This window comes from Oncorhynchus mykiss, chromosome 2 (assembly GCF_013265735.2).
Source record: "Oncorhynchus mykiss isolate Arlee chromosome 2, USDA_OmykA_1.1, whole genome shotgun sequence".
Lineage (NCBI taxonomy): Eukaryota > Metazoa > Chordata > Actinopteri > Salmoniformes > Salmonidae > Oncorhynchus > Oncorhynchus mykiss.
Genome location: NC_048566.1, coordinates 94100517 through 94124518, shown reverse-complemented (window position 1 = coordinate 94124518; position 24002 = coordinate 94100517). Strand labels below are relative to the sequence as shown.

Genomic DNA, 24002 nt, shown 5'->3' with positions numbered 1-24002 from the left:
TTGCACCAGAACCTTGGTGTTGCTACCTCCACACCAACTGAGTCATACAGGACCAAGGCTCTAACACGGTCAGTATGGACGGGGGTTGATGTAGGCGTTGTAACAGGATTATTCATGGTAGAATACGTCAGGATGTGTCCTTCACAGCAGCAGCCTGTATTTAAATGACTGAGGTGTTTTTATGTCCTTCCTCCAGTGTGTTTCTACTTCACATTATCCTGGATCATCCCAATCTCCTCAACACACTTCAGGAGTTCTGGTTTAATGTGTAAACCATCAGCGCGGTAAAATGGAGGAGCTCCACCCCTCTCCCGTCAGCGTTTGTTCGTTTCCAGACAGGTCCATTTAGATGGAGAGCAGGAAGAGTCGGTCAAACTAAGGGTTTGGTACCCTATCCCCTAAATAGTGCACTACTTTTGACCGGAGTCCTATTAGTGTAGTGCATAGGAAATAGGGTGGTGTTTGAGACGCAAGCCTGCCTGAGATACTTAACGTCAATATCCATTCTAAATAGGCATCTAAAGACGGATGCCATTAGACAGGAGAAGAGCACTGCAACAGCAAATACCTACATCCTGACTCCTCTCAGCTATTTTACTGATCAATAATATTATATCCCCTCTTCCGCCCACACACACAGTGCTGGATGGGGCTTATTCATCAGTAAGCCCATCTGGCTGGCTCCTAGAGACATCAGATCATGTCTCTCTTCAACCCCAGGTGAATGACGTGTGGGGTTTCATGTCTGCCTGGGCTTGACATCTCATAATGTAATCCTGGCAATATCCTCCCATTTTGGCTTAGGAAACACACACACATTTTACATCAAAGGTGGAATCCCGTGCTTCCACACTCTTAATTGGAATTACTGTAAGTTCTCTAGGTGAGTGGGGAACTCTCTGGCTGGGATATGAAATAGAATGGTTGATGACCTCGCTACTTCCTGGTCTCATCTTTCCCAGAGACACACACACACACTACATATACATAGTCCTCATCCCACACTGTCTGACTGCTACATCAGCCTCGTTAAAATGGAGAAGCAAGCAGACAACCTCCATTATAGATGTTTGTCAAGTCTCTGCTAGGTGCTTTCTAACTGAGGAAAGCTCTCACCGCTCGCTGGGAAAGTGGGACACCTTAAAATGTAAAAACGACACCTGGGTTTCAACAAGGTCTTGTTATCCGTTCCACTACTTCTGCTGTGAAGAAAAACTGAAATCTAACATGTTTAAATTGAAGCTGTGAATTTGATTAATTACATTAGCCAACATTGCCGTTATACATGTGGTTGTGAAGTTATTAGGTTGTGTATTTACATTGGAGTAAGATTAAATCATGACATTTTCTCAATTCCATCATCTTTCATAATTTCTCCAGTCCAATAAGCAATATTTAGAAGCCCACCAGCAGTCCGATACCCTTCTTTTGGTCGAGTGGACGTTTTTCTGAAGTCGAAGAGTCTGCACAACATGGCGTCTGTGTGTGTGATGTCAGAATTCCCCAGTGAGGGAGTCATAGGTCGCCCTTCCGTTACCTCTCCACCCCGAAACAATCGCCGCCTTGTGTCGAAAGTGCCATAAAACAGCCATGTGCTGAATGAACGCCGGGAAATTCTAGAATTCTCAAGCAACCGTTTCGTGATTGTTTTGAATGCGCTGTAATTTCTATCCAGATTCCGCAGCCCTGGAATGGTGGACATTTTAAGCTCTAACTGACAGGATTCTGATTTTAGAACTGTGGTAAACAACAGTGGCTACGGCGCTATTACATCACAACACACTACAGCCATAGAGAGAATGCCTCTCCGGTGGAGGAAGAGAAGAAAGGAGGAGCCATGCCACATTGAAGCTGCCATTATCCCACTAAAGACCACAGAACTAGAAGACTTCAGAAGTTGACAAAGGATACCAGGATGCCAGCCAGGGAAGGCCATGCATGGAGAACTGAATAATGATCAGCCATGACATCTCCCTTGTCGGTGGGCAGGAATGGGGCATTTTTATGGGGCATTTTTGTGTGGCAATCTCCTCTCCCACATGGTGCTGTCCTAAACAGAAAGACTCTTCACCGGCCTGGCAGAATGAACACTTCTAGCCTATACATCCACTGTCACTCACATGGATGGGAAAGGAGAGGATGAGAACTAAGAATGAAGCGTTTAAGGGAAGCGCTAGAAAACGTCCAGTTAAAACCCTTTAAGATAGAGATATTTTGAGTATGTGGTTTCACCTGCTTCAAGTACCAGTGAACTACTGAAATATTGATGAAGATGTAGGCTATTATCTAGTATTGCTAGTAAACCTGGTAGTTTTTTTCTTTCTGTGTTGTCATTGGCCAGAAGAGATGCTATTATCAGCCTTGTACTGCAGTACTGCCTCCATAGATGAGGCAGGCAGGCAGGGAGGAGGGATAGGGGAGGAGGGATAGGGTTGGAGTGGAGGAGGGATAGGGGAGGAGGGATAGGGTTGGAGTGGAGGAGGGATAGGGGAGGAGTGGAGAGGGATAGGGGAGGAGGGATAGTGGAGGAGGGATAGGGTTGGAGTGGAGGAGGGATAGTGGAGGAGGGATAGGGTTGGAGTGGAGGAGGGATAGTGGAGGAGGGATAGGGGAGGAATAGAGGAGGAATGGAGGAGGGGAGAAGGGATAGGGTTAAAGTGTAGGAGGGGAGGAGGGATAGGGGAGGAGGGGAGGAGGGATAGGGGAGGAGGGGAGGAGGGATAGGGGAGGAGTGGAGGAGGGATCGAGGATAAATAAGTGCTTTGGCCTCTGTCTGCTCCTCTCCTCCTCAGGGCCAGCTCTCCTCCTGTGTTAAACCCTGGAGGAACATGGAGCTTTTCCACCAGGCTACTGTCCAACTCCTGTACCCCTCTATTCCCTTGGAGACACCGTCTCCCTGGTATTCACACATTCACTCTGTTACTACAGACACACATTCACTCTGTTACTACAGACACACATTCACTCTGTTACTACAGACACACATTCACTCTGTTACTACAGACACACAGTCACTCTGTTACTACAGACACACAGTCACTCTGTTACTACAGACACACAGTCACTCTGTTACTACAGACACACAGTCACTCTGTTACTACAGACACACAGTCACTCTGTTACTACAGACACACAGTCACTCTGTTACTACAGACACACAGTCACTCTGTTACTACAGACACACAGTCACTCTGTTACTACAGACACACAGTCACTCTGTTACTACAGACACACATTCACTCTGTTACTACAGACACACAGTCACTCTGTTACTACAGACACACAGTCACTCTGTTACTACAGACACACAGTCACTCTGTTACTACAGACACATAGTCACTCTGTTACTACAGACACAGTCACTCTGTTACTACAGACACACAGTCACTCTGTTACTATAGACACAGTCACTCTGTTACTATAGACACACAGTCACTCTGTTACTACAGACACACAGTCACTCTGTTACTACAGACACACAGGCACACAGTAACTCTGTTGTTACAGACACACATTCACTCTGTTACTACAGACACACAGTCACTCTGTTACTACAGACACACATTCACTCTGTTACTACAGACACAGTCACTCTGTTACTACAGACACACAGCCACTCTGTTACTACAGGCACACAGTCACTCTGTTACTACAGACACACAGTCACTCTGTTACTACAGACACACAGTCACTCTGTTACTACAGACACACAGTCACTCTGTTACTACAGACACACAGTCACTCTGTTAACAGACACCCATTCACTCCGTTACTACAGACACACATTCACTATGTTACTACAGACACACAGGCACACAGTCACTCTGTTACTACAGACACACAGGCACACAGTCACTCTGTTACTACAGACACACAGGCACACAGTAACTCTGTTACTACAGACACACAGGCACACAGTCACTCTGTTACTACAGACACACAGTCACTCTGTTACTACAGACACACAGTCACTCTGTTACTACAGGCACACAGTCCCTCTCTTACTACAGGCACACAGTCCCTCTGTTACTACAGGCACACAGTCCCTCTGTTACTACAGGCACACAGTCCCTCTGTTACTACAGGCACACAGTCCCTCTGTTACTACAGGCACACAGTCCCTCTGTTACTACAGGCACACAGTCCCTCTGTTACTACAGACACACAGTCACTCTGTTACTACAGACACACAGTCACTCTGTTACTATAGACACAGTCCCTCTCTTACTACAGGCACACAGTCCCTCTGTTACTACAGGCACACAGTCACTCTGTTACTACAGACACACAGGCACACAGTAACTCTGTTGTTACAGACACACATTCACTCTGTTACTACAGACACACAGTCACTCTGTTACTACAGACACACAGTCACTCTGTTACTACAGACACACATTCACTCTGTTACTACAGACACAGTCACTCTGTTACTACAGACACACAGTCACTCTGTTACTACAGACACACAGCCACTCTGTTACTACAGGCACACAGTCACTCTGTTACTACAGGCACACAGTCCCTCTCTTACTACAGGCACACAGTCCCTCTGTTACTACAGGCACACAGTCACTCTGTTACTACAGACACACAGTCACTCTGTTACTACAGACACACAGTCACTCTGTTACTACAGACACACAGTCACTCTGTTACTACAGACATACAGTCACTCTGTTACTACAGACACACAGTCACTCTGTTACTACAGACACACAGTCACTCTGTTACTACAGACACACAGTCACTCTGTTACTACAGGCACACAGTCACTCTGTTACTACAGACACACAGTCACTCTGTTACTACAGACACACAGTCACTCTGTTACTACAGACACACAGTCAATCTGTTACTACAGACACACAGTCACTCTGTTAACAGACACCCATTCACTCTGTTACTACAGACACACATTCACTATGTTACTACAGGCACACAGTCACTCTGTTACTACAGACACACAGGCACACAGTCACTCTGTTACTACAGACACACAGGCACACAGTAACTCTGTTACTACAGACACACAGGCACACAGTCACTCTGTTACTACAGACACACAGTCACTCTGTTACTACAGACACACAGTCACTCTGTTACTACAGGCACACAGTCCCTCTCTTATTACAGGCACACAGTCCCTCTGTTACTACAGGCACACAGTCCCTCTGTTACTACAGGCACACAGTCCCTCTGTTACTACAGGCACACAGTCACTCTGTTACTACAGGCACACAGTCACTCTGTTACTACAGGCACACAGTCACTCTGTTACTACAGGCACACAGTCACTCTGTTACTACAGGCACACAGTCACTCTGTTACTACAGGCACACAGTCACTCTGTTACTACAGGCACACAGTCACTCTGTTACTACAGGCACACAGTCACTCTGTTACTACAGACACACAGTCACTCTGTTACTACAGACACATAGTCACTCTGTTACTACAGACACAGTCACTCTGTTACTACAGACACACAGTCACTCTGTTACTATAGACACAGTCACTCTGTTACTACAGACACACAGTCACTCTGTTACTACAGACACACAGTCACTCTGTTACTACAGACACACAGGCACACAGTAACTCTGTTGTTACAGACACACATTCACTCTGTTACTACAGACACACAGTCACTCTGTTACTACAGACACACATTCACTCTGTTACTACAGACACAGTCACTCTGTTACTACAGACACAGCCACTCTGTTACTACAGGCACACAGTCACTCTGTTACTACAGACACACAGTCACTCTGTTACTACAGACACACAGTCACTCTGTTACTACAGACACACAGTCACTCTGTTACTACAGACACACAGTCACTCTGTTAACAGACACCCATTCACTCCGTTACTACAGACACACATTCACTATGTTACTACAGACACACAGGCACACAGTCACTCTGTTACTACAGACACACAGGCACACAGTCACTCTGTTACTACAGACACACAGGCACACAGTAACTCTGTTACTACAGACACACAGGCACACAGTCACTCTGTTACTACAGACACACAGTCACTCTGTTACTACAGACACACAGTCACTCTGTTACTACAGACACACAGTCACTCTGTTACTACAGGCACACAGTCCCTCTGTTACTACAGGCACACAGTCCCTCTGTTACTACAGGCACACAGTCCCTCTGTTACTACAGGCACACAGTCCCTCTGTTACTACAGGCACACAGTCCCTCTGTTACTACAGGCACACAGTCCCTCTGTTACTACAGGCACACAGTCACTCTGTTACTACAGGCACACAGTCACTCTGTTACTACAGGCACACAGTCACTCTGTTACTACAGGCACACAGTCACTCTGTTACTACAGGCACACAGTCACTCTGTTACTACAGGCACACAGTCACTCTGTTACTACAGGCACACAGTCACTCTGTTACTACAGGCACACAGTCACTCTGTTACTACAGGCACACAGTCACTCTGTTACTACAGGCACACAGTCACTCTGTTACTACAGGCACACAGTCACTCTGTTACTACAGGCACACAGTCACTCTGTTACTACAGACACATAGTCACTCTGTTACTACAGACACAGTCACTCTGTTACTACAGACACACAGTCACTCTGTTACTATAGACACAGTCACTCTGTTACTACAGACACACCGTCACTCTGTTACTACAGACACACAGTCACTCTGTTACTACAGACACACAGGCACACAGTAACTCTGTTGTTACAGACACACATTCACTCTGTTACTACAGACACACATTCACTCTGTTACTACAGACACACAGTCACTCTGTTACTACAGACACAGTCACTCTGTTACTACAGACACAGTCACTCTGTTACTACAGACACACAGCCACTCTGTTACTACAGGCACACAGTCACTCTGTTACTACAGACACACAGTCACTCTGTTACTACAGACACACAGTCACTCTGTTACTACAGACACACAGTCACTCTGTTACTACAGACACACAGTCACTCTGTTAACAGACACCCATTCACTCCGTTACTACAGACACACATTCACTATGTTACTACAGACACACAGGCACACAGTCACTCTGTTACTACAGACACACAGGCACACAGTCACTCTGTTACTACAGACACACAGGCACACAGTAACTCTGTTACTACAGACACACAGGCACACAGTCACTCTGTTACTACAGACACACAGTCACTCTGTTACTACAGACACACAGTCACTCTGTTACTACAGGCACACAGTCCCTCTCTTACTACAGGCACACAGTCCCTCTCTTACTACAGGCACACAGTCCCTCTGTTACTACAGGCACACAGTCCCTCTGTTACTACAGGCACACAGTCCCTCTGTTACTACAGGCACACAGTCCCTCTGTTACTACAGGCACACAGTCCCTCTGTTACTACAGGCACACAGTCCCTCTGTTACTACAGACACACAGTCACTCTGTTACTACAGACACACAGTCACTCTGTTACTATAGACACAGTCACTCTGTTACTATAGACACAGTCACTCTGTTACTATAGACACACAGTCACTCTGTTACTACAGACACACAGTCACTCTGTTACTACAGACACACAGGCACACAGTAACTCTGTTGTTACAGACACACATTCACTCTGTTACTACAGACACACAGTCACTCTGTTACTACAGACACACAGTCACTCTGTTACTACAGACACACATTCACTCTGTTACTACAGACACAGTCACTCTGTTACTACAGACACACAGTCACTCTGTTACTACAGACACACAGCCACTCTGTTACTACAGGCACACAGTCACTCTGTTACTACAGGCACACAGTCACTCTGTTACTACAGACACACAGTCACTCTGTTACTACAGACACACAGTCACTCTGTTACTACAGACACACAGTCACTCTGTTACTACAGACACACAGTCACTCTGTTACTACAGACACACAGTCACTCTGTTACTACAGACACAGTCACTCTGTTACTACAGGCACACAGTCACTCTGTTACTACAGACACACAGTCACTCTGTTACTACAGACACACAGTCAATCTGTTACTACAGACACACAGTCACTCTGTTAACAGACACCCATTCACTCTGTTACTACAGACACACATTCACTATGTTACTACAGGCACACAGTCACTCTGTTACTACAGACACACAGGCACACAGTCACTCTGTTACTACAGACACACAGGCACACAGTAACTCTGTTACTACAGACACACAGGCACACAGTCACTCTGTTACTACAGACACACAGTCACTCTGTTACTACAGACACACAGTCACTCTGTTACTACAGGCACACAGTCCCTCTCTTACTACAGGCACACAGTCCCTCTGTTACTACAGGCACACAGTCCCTCTGTTACTACAGGCACACAGTCCCTCTGTTACTACAGGCACACAGTCCCTCTGTTACTACAGTTACACAGTCACTCTGTTACTACAGGCACACAGTCACTCTGTTACTACAGGCACACAGTCACTCTGTTACTACAGGCACACAGTCACTCTGTTACTACAGGCACACAGTCACTCTGTTACTACAGGCACACAGTCACTCTGTTACTACAGGCACACAGTCACTCTGTTACTACAGGCACACAGTCACTCTGTTACTACAGGCACACAGTCACTCTGTTACTACAGGCACACAGTCGATCTGTTACTCCAGGCACACAGTCGATCTGTTACTACAGACACACAGTCGATCTGTTACTACAGACACACAGTCGATCTGTTACTACAGACACACAGTCGATCTGTTACTACAGACACACAGTCGATCTGTTACTACAGACACACAGTCGATCTGTTACTACAGACACACAGTCGATCTGTTACTACAGACACACAGTCGATCTGTTACTACAGACACACAGTCGATCTGTTACTACAGACACACAGTCGATCTGTTACTACAGACACACAGTCGATCTGTTACTACAGACACACAGTCGATCTGTTACTACAGTCACTCTGTTACTACAGACACACAGTCGATCTGTTACTACAGACACACAGTCGATCTGTTACTACAGACACACAGTCGATCTGTTACTACAGTCACTCTGTTACTACAGACACACAGTCACTCTGTTATTACAGTCACTCTGTTACTACAGACACACAGTCACTCTGTTACTACAGACACACAGTCACTCTGTTACTACAGACACACAGTCACTATGTTACTACAGACACACAGTCACTCTGTTACTACAGACACACAGTCACTCTGTTACTACAGACACACAGTCACTCTGTTACTACAGGCACACATTCCACTCTCTCCCCATCTGTCTCCTCTGTCTCAGACACACTGCAGGAGGTGGGTGGTACCGTAACTGGGGAGGACAGGCTCGTGGTAATGGATGGAGCGGAGTAAGTGGAATTGTATCAAATACATCAAACTCATGGGTTCTGTGTGTTGGTGCCATTCCATTAGCTCCTTTCCAGCCGTTATAATGAGCCGTCCTCCCCTCAGCAGCCTCCACTGATACACACACACACACACTACGCCACCCACCTGGTTGTGCTAGCACACTTCTTTAGGCATTAGGCCAGTCTACTGATCTACATTGACTGGCTGCTGTGTGAGAACCTGCCTCCCTCCATCACTCTCTATATCCCTAACCCCCTTATCCCTCATAGTACTGCCTCCCTCCATCACTCTCTGTATCCCTAAACCCTTATCCCTCACAGTACTGCCTCCCTCCATCACGCTCTGTATCCCTAACCCCCTTATCCCTCACAGTACTGTCTCCCGCAATCACTCTCTGTATCCCTAACCCCCTTATCCCTCACAGTACTGCCTCCCTCCATCACTCTCTCTATCCTTAAACCCTTATCCCTCACAGTACTGCCTCCCTCCATCACTCTCTCTATCCTTAAACCCTTATCCCTCACAGTACTGCCTCCCTCCATCACTCTCTGTATCCCTAAACCCTTATCCCTCACAGTACTGCCTCCCTCCATCACTCTCTGCATCCCTAACCCCCTTATCCCTCACAGTACTACCTCTGCACCAGCCATCTCTCTGGAGTGGCTGAAATGAGATTTGCTCATAGAAATCTCTGCATTGAAGCCGCTGTTGTAAAGTGGGCTGTCCGTCAATCACGTATTAATGCATTCATATGTGAGTTCAGTCACTTAGATCTGTATTTCCACTGATCTCCCCTGGGACATTTCTGATTAATGGACTTGGGAAATCACTTTGTTTTATTTATTATGATGGACTGTGAAAATGTGCCATATGAATATGAGGTAGCCAAATATGACCTATTGCCTAAGAGGATGCTGTCACATGTCAGGTCACAGCAGGAGGAGAGGATAATTCAGTGCTCTCGGACGGGTGGGTGGGTGGGTGGGAGAGAGACTCGATTGCTTTTCCTAACCTGAGGGCATATTTGTCACTCCGTGTCTGTCTCACACAGATGAATACTTCATCCCTCTCCATTTTCTTTGTGGGATGACGACTTGGACCTCATTCTGACCCTTCTGTTCTCTCAGGTCAAAGGTCAAATAGGAGAACCAGGCTGCGTAATTACATAATGTGGCATGGAGACCTTTTTGGTTTGACTTGGCCACTCATTCCTAGATGATGATGATGATGGTGACATCACACTAACACCATTGTATGTCTGTCTCATCCTCGTTGGTGAAAGGGACTAAGGATTAGTTGTTATCTGGACAATTGATTCATTGAACAGACCGATTTTATTCACTTGAGATCAGATGGATAGATATTATTTAAGGTTGTGCATCTGCTTCAACAAACACCCTTGATTTAGCAAACCTTGTTCAATATACACGTGATTACATAGCTAAGAGCTGGTTTTATCTGGACAATTAATCAATAGAACAGACAGATTCATTCACTTGATTGCATAGTAAACATGATTTTATACCTGTTTTGAGCTTAACATCCTGAGTTGAACAGGAAGACTCATGCTGAACCTTATTCAGTATATCCGTGAGGGCCTAGCTGAATATGACCATGGAGGCTGAAGGATCTGCTCCTGAAAACAGAGCTGCTATTGTAACACACACTGGGTAGCATCCATCAAATGGTCCATAATGATTTATGTAACCTCTCCCTAATTAAACCGTGTTTAAGCTTCAGTGCCAAAGGCCTTATGGGTAAATCCAGGCAGCAGCACTGGGCTCCAGCTCGGCCTAAAGCCCCTTCGACCCCTTGGCCAAGCCTTGTCAAATGTAGGGCACTATATAGGGAATAGAGTGCCCTATGGGACGCAACCAGACGTTCTAAGAGCAGCTCCTAATGACCAGAACAGCTGAAAAGAGAGCGTATGCAGCATGGAACACATGTACTGGACCCGGCTCTTTGGACCAGAGTTTCCCATGTGTTGTGACCACTCATCTTGGCCCTCACCCAACGGGCTATTGGCGCATAGCTGAGAGAGAGATAGGGGGAGGGATAGATAGAGGGGGAGGGAGAGGGGGAGGGAGAGAGAGGGGGAGGGTTAGGGGGAGGGATAGAGGGGGAGGGATAGAGAGAGAGGGATAGGGATAGAGAGAGGGGGAGGGATAGAGAGAGAGGGAGGGATAGAGAGAGAGAGGGAGGGATAGAGAGAGAGGGAGGGAGAGAGAGGGATGGGGAGGGGGAGGGATAGAGAGAGAGGGGGAGGGAGGGATGGAGGGATAGGGAGAGAGGGAGGGATAGGGAGAGGGAGGGAGGGATGGAGCGAGAGGGAGGGATGGAGCGAGCGAGCGAGAGGGAGGGATGGAGAGAGAGAGAGAGAGGGAGGGATGGAGAGAGAGAGAGGGAGGGATGGAGGGATGGAGAGAGAGAGAGGGAGGGATGGAGGGAGAGAGAGAGAGGGAGGGATGGAGAGAGATTGTGAGGAGGAAGTTGCTAATAGGAGCTGACAAACGCTGATGCGTGAAATGACTTTTACTGATCACAACGCTAGATGGGAATGGGGTTCTATCTAAATCACACCCCCCTAAAAATGGCTTAGTGGAACAATGCAGATAAGCCAACAAGTCTTGGCAGTAATGGCAGCAGAATTAATTGGAAGTAGGAACTAACCGTCCCTTAAATTGTAGCTATTTATTTTATTTTAGTTATCCTTTCATCCCGTCTCGTGTTCTTAATGGAACGTATTTCTGCTACTTCTTCTTTTACACGCTAATTCTGTTTAATTCGCCAATATTTTAGCAGTGAAACATGCTCCCACAGGTGCAGGCAGAGCCTTATTAGCTAGTAGGAATATTGTGGCCTGACTAAAACAAGTCTGATTTGTGTATCAACCATTACTGGCTGAAGGAGAGGGAACAACCCCAGGGGAGGAATGTTTCCCCAGGAGGAGAATGAGGACAGCTCTATCTTTTAACACCAGACCAGCATACATATTACACTGTATATACAAAACCATGTTTATTATTGAATTCAAATGATTGGAATCGGCTATTTCAGTCACACCCGTTGCTGACCGGTGTATAAAATCGAGCACACAGCCATGCAATCTCCATAGACAAACATTAGCACCGTCATAGGATGCCATCTTTCCAACAAGTCAGTTTGTCATATTTCTGTCCTGCTAGAGCTGCCCCGATCAACTGTAAGTGCTATTATTGTGAAGTGGAAACGTCTAGGAGCAACAATGGCTCAGCCACAAAGTGGTAGACCACACAATCTCACAGAACAGGACCGCAGAGTGCTGTAGTGTGTCTGTCCTCAGTGAAACACTCACTACCGAGTTCCAAGCTGCCTCTGGAAGCAACATCAGCACATTAACAGTTCGTTGGGAACTTAATGAAATGGGTTTCCATGGCCAAGCAGCCGCACACAAGCCTAAGATCAACATGTGCAATGCCAAGCATCGGCTGGAGTGGTGTAAAGCTTGCCGCCATTGGACTCTGGAGCAGTGGAAACGCGTTCTCTGAAGTGATGAATCACGCTTCACCATCTGGCAGTTCGACTGACTAGTCTGGGTTTGGCGGAAGCCAGGGGAACGCTACCTTCCCCACTACATAATGCCCACTGTGAAGTTTGGTGTGGACCCCTTAGTTCCAGTGACGCTAAATCTAAATGCTACCCCATACAATAACATTCTAGATGATTATGTGCTTCCAAATGTGTGGCAATAGTTTGGGGAAGGCCTTTTCCTGTTTTAGCATGACAATGCCCCAATGCTCAAAGCGAGGTCCATACAGAAATGGTTTGTCTCGATCAGTGTGGAAGAACTTGACTGGCCTGCACAAAACCTGACCTCAACCCCATCAAACACATTTGGGAAGAATTTCAACGCCGACTGTGAGCCAGGCCTAATCGCCCAACATCAGTGTCTGAATGGAAGCAAGTCCCTGCAGAAATGTTCCAACATCTAGTGGAAAGCTTTCCCAGAAGAGTGGGGGCTGTTTATAGCAGCAATGTTCCAACATCTAGTGGAAAGCCTTCCCAGAAGAGTGGGGGCTGTTTTATAGCAGCAATGTTCCAACATCTAGTGGAAAGCCTTCCCAGAAGAGAGGAGGCTGTTATAGCAGCAAAGGGGACCAACTGCATATTAATGCCCATGATTTTGGAACGAGATGTTCAAGCAGGTGTCCACATACTTTTGGTCATGTAGTGTAAGTATGTTTTGGCTTGCAGTTCTGCATCATGCTTCACCTTTCTGTCTTGTTCTGCCTTTGATTCTGGGGGTTCTACTTTGAAGGGGTGCTAAGCTGCCGTCCTGAACCTTTCTCCAATATTTCAATTGCAGTTTAGCCTTTGGCACCGGGGTTACACTCTGTCAAATCACCTCAATAGAGAGGGGCTGTACCCTTCACCCAAAGGAGGACATTTTGACCTGTGGGAAGAGCTGCTTTCTATACAGACATTGGCTACGGAATAGAGGTATTAAAATGAGACTTGCATTACAGCTCTAAATCCCTCTGAAGGGAAGTGACCCTTGACCTGCGTCATGCTGAGTTTGACAGGCAGCTTCTGTTGCCTCTTTCTGTGTGCCCAGCTCATTTGCCACAGTTTGGCCCCTAAGTAAATAATTGTTTCTAACTTTAACCCTCCCGTCCAAATTATACACCCGGGTCTGAAGAAACCCTTTCTGTGAGAACATGGCAACAGTCCAAGTGTATAAGCCGTACCAGTATGGTTCTCAGATGAAAAGTCCCCCCCTAAAGACCTCAAGCAGCGCTTCGGTGTGGCACTGGCATCAGTTGGGAAAGAAAAACCGTGAGTGTACAGCTGAAAAGACTCCAAGCAGCGCTGCAAAGCATGCAATGGCATCAGAAGTCTGACACTGTAATTGACATCCACGTCTTCAGGGAACAGTGGGTTTAACTGCCTTGCTCCGGGTCAGAATGACAGATTATTATTTTATTTTTTTACCTTGTCAGCTCTGGGATTCAATCCAGCAACCTTTTGGCTACTGGCCCAACGCTCCTACCTGCCAGTCTACCTGCCACCCACAGTGAACAAAACCAGTCTTTGGAAACAGTCTTCTACCCAGATCCAGTATAATAATAATAATAATAATAATAATAATAATAATAAATAATAATAATAATACCATGGAGTCTCTTCTTCAGTGTTTAAAAACAGACTTCCCTACATAGTGCACTACTTTTGACTAGGGCCTATTGGGCCCTGGTCAAAAGGAGTGAACTATGTAGTGAATATGCTTTCATTCGGGATGCCGCCTGTGCTTCAATGAGCCGACTCTTGTCTATAAATGCCCCTAACAGGTGGCGAGTCATTGAAACACGTTGTGGCATTCAGGATGATTCTACTCTCGGCTGACTGGGAGACTGTGTGTCACACTGGTTATGAGTGGAAGGCATTGTGCTCGGTGCTATTTGAAATCTGGGCACTCCAGCTATCAAGGAAAAGAAGCTGCCATGGCACATCTAAGCCACTACCATAATTAAAGACAATGGAGTTACTCAGTGGGTCACGTGATGATAAAAGCACTGAGTTGTTTTGTCCGGTTGGTCAGTGGACTTTGTCTAGTGCTTCTGTCTGCAGCCTGATTTCCTCCCATTTAAGAGTACATCTAGCGTGCACACACATCGATCTGCAAGCCCACATCCACCAACCCTAATGGAAGTGTTTCCATATACAGCACCAGTCAAAAGTTTGGACACACCTCCTCATTCAAGGGTTGTTCTTTATTACTACGTTCTACATTGTAGAATAATAGTGAAGACATCAAAACTATGAAATCATGTGTAAAAAAAATCTATATATATATATATATATATATATATATATATATATATTTGTATTATTATTATTATTATTATTATTTTTTTTTTTTTTTTTTAATATTTGAGATCCTTCAATGTAGCCGCACTTTGCTTTGAGTTTTGCACACTCTTGGCATTCTCTCAACCAGCTTCATGAGGTAGTCACCCGGAATGCATTTCAATTAACAGGTGTGACATGTTAAGTACATTTTTGGAATTTCTTTCCTTAATCCATTTGAGCCAATCAGTTTTGTTGTGACAAGGTAGGGATGGTATACAGAAGATTGCCCTATTTGGTAAAAGACCAAGTCTATATTATGGCAAGAATAGCTCAAATAAGCAAAGAGAAACGACAGTCCATCATTACTTTAAGACATGAAGGTCAGTCAATGAAGAACATTTCAAGAACTTTGAAAGTGAAAGAACTTATTCAAGTGCAGTTGCAAAAACCATCAAGCCCTGGTTTTCATGAGGACCGCCACAGGAATGGAAGACCCAGAGTTACCTCTGCTGCGGAGGATAAGTTCATTAGAGTTACCAGCCTCAGAAATTGCAGCCCAAATAAATGCTTCGGAGTTCAAGAAATAGACACATCTCAACATCAACTGTTCAGAGGAGACTGTTTGAATCAGGCCTTCATGGTTGAATTGCTTCAAAGAAACCACTACTAAAGGACCCCAATAATAATAACAAACTTGCTTGGGCCAAGAAACACAAGCAATGGACATTAGACTGGTGGAAATCTGTCCTTTTGGTCTGATGAGTCAAAATGTAAAACAAAAAAAAAATGTATTTTTGGTTCCAACCACTTGTCTTTGTGAGACGTAGTGTGGGTCAACAGAGGATCTCTGCTCGTGCGGTTCCCACCGTGAAGCATGGAGTCGGAGGTGTGGGGGTGCTTTGCTGGTGACACTGTCAGGGATTTTATTTAGAATTCAAGGCACACTTAACCAGCATGGCTACCACAGCATTCTGCAGCCATATGCCATCCCATCTGGTTTGCACTTAGTCCCACTATATTTTGTTTTTCAACAGGACAATGACCCAGTACACTGCCAGGCTGTGTAAGGGCTATTTGACCAAGAAGGAGAATGATGGAGTGCTGCATCAGATGACCTGGCCTCCACAATCACCTGGCCTCAACCCAATTGAGATGGTTTGGGATGACATGGACCGCAGAGTGAAGGAAAAGCAGCCAACAGGTGCTCAGCATATGTGGGAGCTCCTCCAAGAATGTTGGAAAAGCATTCCAGGTGAAGCTGGTTGAAAGAGTGCCAAGAGTTTTCAAAGCTGTCATCAAGGCAAAGGGTGGCTACTTTGAAGAACCTCAAATATATTTAACACTTTTGCTTAATAGATGATTCCATATGTGTTAATAGTTTTGATGTCTTCACTATTATTCTACAATGTTGAAAATAGTAAAAACCCTTGAATGAGTAGGTGTGTCCAAACTTTTGACTGGTATTATAGTCCAGGAAGGCTTGCCTTATTTTCACAATGTTTAAGTGATCTTCTTCGTAGGAATACACTTATTAATCTTCTAGTTGAAACTTGCACTGCTTTCAAAAAGTATTCACATCCCTTGGATTTATTCCACATTGTCTTGTTAAACCTGAATTCAAAATGTATTAAATACATACTTTTCTCACCCATCTACCTATACACAATACCCCAAAATTACAGTGAAACATGTTTTTGAAAACGATTAGGTATTTATTGAAAATGAAGTTCAGAAATATCTCATGGACAGGAGGGATATAGTGATGGGAGAGGGCCCCTCCCCCACCCGGACGGTCTGACTGCCCCTCCCCATGCGCACACACACTAAAATCTTCCCCCAGAGACTTTCTAGCTAGACACTCCGTGCCCCGGAGCTCCCACCCCCCAGCCTGGCCTCCCTAATGAGGGCTGGCCCCTCTGTGTTTGATCCTGTAGCCAACCCGAGGCCCCACAGCCTCATGCATATTCAACACCCCTCAGACCATACACTCCCATTGCTCCTGGGTGGCTGTTTGATATCAAAGCCAGTCAGACAGAAGGGAAGAGAAAAGATACAGCCGTGTGTCTGTGTCCTGTACGTGTGTCTGTCCTGTACGTGTGTCTGTCCTGTACGTGTGTCTGTCCTGTACGCGTGTCTGTGTCCTGTACGCGTGTCTGTGTCCTGTACGCGTGTCTGTGTCCTGTACGCGTGTCTGTGTCCTGTACGTGTGAAACTACATCATTGATCTGTTACCTTTCTTTCCACAGATGTTCATAAATGATTTAACAGCTGACGTTTTGGCTTTTCCTACTTTCCAAACTGCAACAAGCAAAGAAATCTTTTAAATACTAAATGATGCTGGTACATAACTGTTTTTAAAATCTATATTGTGTATTATTATTATTTAAATGTTTTAACTTTTATTTAACTAGTCAAGTCAACAAATTCTTATTTACAATGGCGGCCTACACCGGCCAAACCCAGACGACGTTGGGCCAATTGTGCGCCGCCCTATGGGACTCCCAATCACGGCCGGTTGTGATACAGCCTGGATTCGAACCAGGGTGTCTGTAGTGATGCCTCAAGCACTGAGATGCAGTGCCTTAGACCACTGTGCCACTCGGGAGCCCCAAATGGGCATAGCAATAGCAGGATCATAATAGTTTGTTCTCTCTCTGTCTCCAGGATGGAGGTCTCCTCATCAACAACCCCACAGCGTTGGCCATCCATGAGTGTAAATGCCTGTGGCCCAATACGCCGGTCCAGTGTGTGGTGTCACTGGGTACGGGCCGCGTGGAGACAGCTGGCAAAAACAACACCACGTACACCAGCCTCAAGACCAAGCTCACCAACGTCATCAGCTCTGCCACCGACACAGAGGGTACGTCTGGGTGGGTCCATGTACCCTCTGATATACATCTCTGCATCACTTCAGCAATACAAATTCTATAAGTCACATGCACCGAATACAACAGTGAAATGTGAAATGCTGACTTACAAGCCCCTAACCAACAATTTTTAAAAATGTAAAATAGGAAAAATAATAAAGTAACAAGCAGCTGTAAAATAACAATAATGTTCTAATCTCAATACATTTCCTAGTAAGGATGAGATGAAGGTATTTTATTTAACCAGGCAAGTCAGTTATGAACAAATTCTTATTTACATTGACGGTCAAACCCGGGACGACGCTGGGCCATGGGACTCCCAATCACGGCCGGATGTGATACAGCCTGGATTCGAACCAGGGACTGTAGTGACACCTATTGCAATGAGATGCAGTGCTTTTAGACCACTGCGCCACTCGGGGGGGGCCCAGTAAAACAGACATGCCCACACAGCCCCTGCATGACTTCAGGTCTACTTCACATCAAGTGTACACACCTTATCTCTGTACACACCTTATCTCTGTACACACCTTATCTCTGTACACACCTTATCTATGTACACACCTTATCTCTGTACACACCAACACAGCCTGAAAGCTACACTGTTACACACTGAGAGGGGTGAGGTGGTCTCAGTGAGTGTCGTGGTGCTATAGGGGAGAGTGTTTTTGAAGAGGAAAACAGGCTTTTAAGCGTGTTAATCTGCTGGTTATAAATAACCCCTCTGAAAGGGGAGATGGGTGTAGAGAGGGAAAGATTCATCCCAAACTACAGGAGCACCACACACAGAGACACAGCACTCATCTGTTTCACCACTGATACAACACAGAGACACAGCACTCATCTGTTACACCACTGATACAACACAGAGAGACACAGCACTCATCTGTTTCACCACTGATACAACACAGAGACACAGCACTCATCTGTTACACCACTGATACAACACAGAGACACAGCACTCATCTGTTTCACCACTGATACAACACAGAGACACAGCACTCATCTGTTACACCACTGATACAACACAGAGAGACACAGCACTCATCTGTTTCACCACTGATACAACACAGAGACACAGCACTCATCTGTTTCACCACTGATACAACACAGAGACACAGCACTCATCTGTTACACCACTGATACAACACAGAGAGACACAGCACTCATCTGTTTCACCACTGATACAACACAGAGAGACACAGTACTCATCTGTTACACCACTGATACAACACAGATAGACACAGCACTCATCTGTTTCACCACTGATACAACACAGAGACACAGCACTCATCTGTTTCACCACTGATACAACACAGAGAGACAGCACTCATCTGTTTCACCACTGATACAACACAGACACAGCACTCATCTGTTACACTACTGATACAACACAGACACAGCACTCATCTGTTTCACCACTGATACAACACAGAGACACAACACTCATCTGTTTCACCACTGATACAACACAGACACAGCACTCATCTGTTTCACCACTGATACAACACAGAGACACAACACTCATCTGTTTCACCACTGATACAACACAGACACAGCACTCATCTGTTTCACCACTGATACAACACAGAGAGACACAGCACTCATCTGTTTCACCACTGATACAACACAGAGAGACACAGCACTCATCTGTTACACCACTGATACAACACAGAGACACAGCACTCATCTGTTACACCACTGATACAACACAGAGACACAGCACTCATCTGTTTCACCACTGATACAACACAGAGACACAGCACTCATCTGTTACACCACTGATACAACACAGAGAGACACAGCACTCATCTGTTTCACCACTGATACAACACAGAGACACAGCACTCATCTGTTTCACCACTGATACAACACAGAGACACAGCACTCATCTGTTACACCACTGATACAACACAGAGAGACACAGCACTCATCTGTTTCACCACTGATACAACACAGAGAGACAGCACTCATCTGTTACACCACTGATACAACACAGAGAGACACAGCACTCATCTGTTTCACCACTGATACAACACAGAGACACAGCACTCATCTGTTACACCACTGATACAACACAGAGACACAGCACTCATCTGTTTCACCACTGATACAACACAGAGACACAGCACTCATCTGTTACACCACTGATACAACACAGAGAGACACAGCACTCATCTGTTTCACCACTGATACAACACAGAGACACAGCACTCATCTGTTTCACCACTGATACAACACAGAGACACAGCACTCATCTGTTACACCACTGATACAACACAGAGAGACACAGCACTCATCTGTTTCACCACTGATACAACACAGAGAGACACAGTACTCATCTGTTACACCACTGATACAACACAGATAGACACAGCACTCATCTGTTTCACCACTGATACAACACAGAGACACAGCACTCATCTGTTTCACCACTGATACAACACAGAGAGACAGCACTCATCTGTTTCACCACTGATACAACACAGACACAGCACTCATCTGTTACACTACTGATACAACACAGACACAGCACTCATCTGTTTCACCACTGATACAACACAGAGACACAACACTCATCTGTTTCACCACTGATACAACACAGACACAGCACTCATCTGTTTCACCACTGATACAACACAGAGACACAACACTCATCTGTTTCACCACTGATACAACACAGACACAGCACTCATCTGTTTCACCACTGATACAACACAGAGAGACACAGCACTCATCTGTTTCACCACTGATACAACACAGAGAGACACAGCACTCATCTGTTACACCACTGATACAACACAGAGACACAGCACTCATCTGTTTCACCACTGATACAACACAGAGACACAGCACTCATCTGTTTCACCACTGATACAACACAGAGACACAGCGCTCATCTGTTACACCACTGATACAACACAGAGAGACACAGCACTCATCTGTTTCACCACTGATACAACACAGAGAGACAGCACTCATCTGTTTCACCACTGATACAACACAGAGACACAGCACTCATCTGTTACACCACTGATACAACACAGAGAGACACAGCACTCATCTGTTTCACCACTGATACAACACAGAGAGACAGCACTCATCTGTTTCACCACTGATACAACACAGAGAGACAGCACTCATCTGTTTCACCACTGATACAACACAGAGAGACGGCACTCATCTGTTACACCACTGATACAACACAGAGAGACACAGCACTCATCTGTTTCACCACTGATACAACACAGAGAGACACAGCACTCATCTGTTTCACCACTGATACAACACACAGAGACACAGCACTCATCTGTTTCACCACTGATACAACACAGAGAGACACAGCACTCATCTGTTTCACCGCTGATACAACACAGAGACACAGCACTCATCTGTTACACTGCTGATACAACACAGAGACACAGCACTCATCTGTTACACTGCTGATACAACACAGAGAGACACAGCACTCATCTGTTTCACCGCTGATACAACACAGAGACACAGCACTCATCTGTTACACTGCTGATACAACACAGAGACACAGCACTCATCTGTTACACTGCTGATACAACACAGAGAGACACAGCACTCATCTGTTACACTGCTGATACAACACAGAGACACAGCACTCATCTGTTTCACCACTGATACAACACAGAGACACAGCACTCATCTGTTACACCACTGATACAACACAGAGAGACACAGCACTCATCTGTTACACCACTGATACAACACAGAGAGACACAGCACTCATCTGTTTCACTACTACAACAGAGAGACACAGCACTCATCTGTTTCACCACTGATACAACAGAGTGAATGCAGTTTTATTTGATCTATATCTCTAGGGTGGAGTGTTTTTTTGTAATGAGAACACTAAAAACAATCCCTCCAACAATGGTGATAATGATATTATATAGAGCATTGGTTGGGACCCAGAATCCACCACACGGCCTCCAGATATGTCATCTGAAAAGTGTGTTGAACAGAGTCCAACTCAATCCGTTATGTACTATAATGGCAGACGTCTCCCGAACTGAGACTCATATTCCCACAGAGACGTGAGTGAGGTAACATTGTCGGGAACAGCTGCTGCAGTGTTAACTATAACCACAGACTTAATGGGTTCTTATTGAGACAAGTAGTGAGAATTTAGTCTCCAGGTGTGTAGTTTGACAATAGTGTTAATAGAACCAGTGTTTTAGCTCCTGAACTAACACTAACCTCAACCTCACTTTCATGTCTCTGACCTGCTGTTTCCTATTGGACAAGTCCCTTCAGGTACATCTAGACTGTTTCTGCCCTCATGACTCTCTCTCAAACTTCAGACTGTTTATTTCTGTGTGTATACTCTGTGTTTTGGGATACTCCATTGTAGCCCACAATTTATCTTTACGTTTTTGGGACTTGACTTAACCTTGTCCCTTGGAGGAAGATATTTTTAAGAAATAGTTATTCAACGATGATGTATTTGTGCCATTTTGACCCGTTCGTGTTTTTGTGTAACCTTCACACCCCCTCCCTATTCTCCCAATCAGAAGTCCACATCATGCTCGATGCCCTCCTTCCACCTGACTCGTACTTCCGCTTCAACCCTTATATAAACGAGGACATCGCCCTGGATGAGAGCCGTGGTGAGAAGCTGAACCTGCTGCAGGCCGAGGGCCTGCGCTATCTGGACCGGAACCAGGAGAAGCTGCAGAAAGCTGCCCGGATACTCACCAGGGACAAGACCACCGTCCAGAGGCTGACTGAGTGGGCCAAGCTCAAACATGACATGTACAATGGTATTCCCATCTTCAACTCCAAGCTGTAGGGGAGTAGGTCCCAGGCTCCCCCACCACACAACACTAACTTCACCTAATTCCCATCTTCAACTCCAAGCTGTAGGGAAGTAGGTCCCAGGCTCCACCACCACACAACACTAACTTCACCTAAAACTGGACTCTCTCCTAACACTGAATCCATTCATAGAGTAATAGACTGTATATGTTAGTCTCTGTGGTTGTAGACGGTGTATTTTAAATTGGTAGAATACGTTTACTGTTGTGTTTTTACTGCACCCATTTACGTGTTACTGCACCCATTTCCGTGTTACTGCACCCATTTACGTGTTACTGCACCTATTTACGTGTTACTGCACCCATTTGCGTGTTACTGCACCCATTTGCGTGTTACTGCACCCATTTGCGTGTTACTGCACCCATTTGCGTGTTACTGCACCCATTTGCGTGTTACTGCACCCATTTGCGTGTTACTGCACCCATTTGCGTGTTACTGCACCCATTTGCGTGTTACTGCACCCATTTACGTGTTACTGCACCCATTTACGTGTTACTGCACCCATTTGACAGTGACTGTTTGCATGCTCTGGCAGCACTTGGAGAGAGAGGGGTCTGGCAACACTTGGAGTGGAGGGGGAGAGAGAGGTCTGGCAACACTTGGGGGGGAGGGGGAGAGAGAGAGGTCTGGCAACACTTGGAGGGGAGGGTGAGAGAGAGGGGTCTGGCAACACTTGGAGGGGAGGAGGAGAGAGAGGTCTGGCAACACTTGGAGTGGAGGGGGAGAGAGAGGGGTCTGGCAACACTTGGAGGGGAGGGTGAGAGAGAGGGGTCTGGCAACACTTGGAGGGGAGGGGGAGAGAGAGGGGTCTGGCAACACTTGGAGGGGAGGGGGAGAGAGAGGGGTCTGGCAACACTTGGAGGGGAGGGGGAGAGAGAGGGGTCTGGCAACACTTAGGGGAGGGGGGGAGAGGTCTGGCAGCACTTAGGGGAGGGGGGAGAGGTCTGTCAACACTTAGGGGAGGGGGGGGGGGTCTGGCAACACTTAGGGGAGGGGGGAGAGGTCTGTCAACACTTAGGGGAGGGGGGGAGAGGTCTGGCAACACTTAGGGGAA

General features: G+C 45.9%; 1 protein-coding gene across 2 annotated transcripts in view; it reads left to right on the top strand.

Annotated features, from left to right (window-relative positions):
* Positions 1 to 23571, top strand: part of LOC110500006 (calcium-independent phospholipase A2-gamma) — a 40341-nt gene extending 16770 nt beyond the window's left edge. For both annotated transcript variants that reach the window (XM_036959412.1, XM_036959407.1), the window contains 2 exons: positions 17898 to 18093; positions 22645 to 23571. In XM_036959412.1, the coding sequence (XP_036815307.1) occupies positions 17898 to 18093; positions 22645 to 22922 (474 nt within the window). In that variant the 3' untranslated portion in view covers positions 22923 to 23571. The remainder of the gene's footprint in view (positions 1 to 17897; positions 18094 to 22644) is intronic.
* Positions 23572 to 24002: the final 431 nt, after the last annotated feature.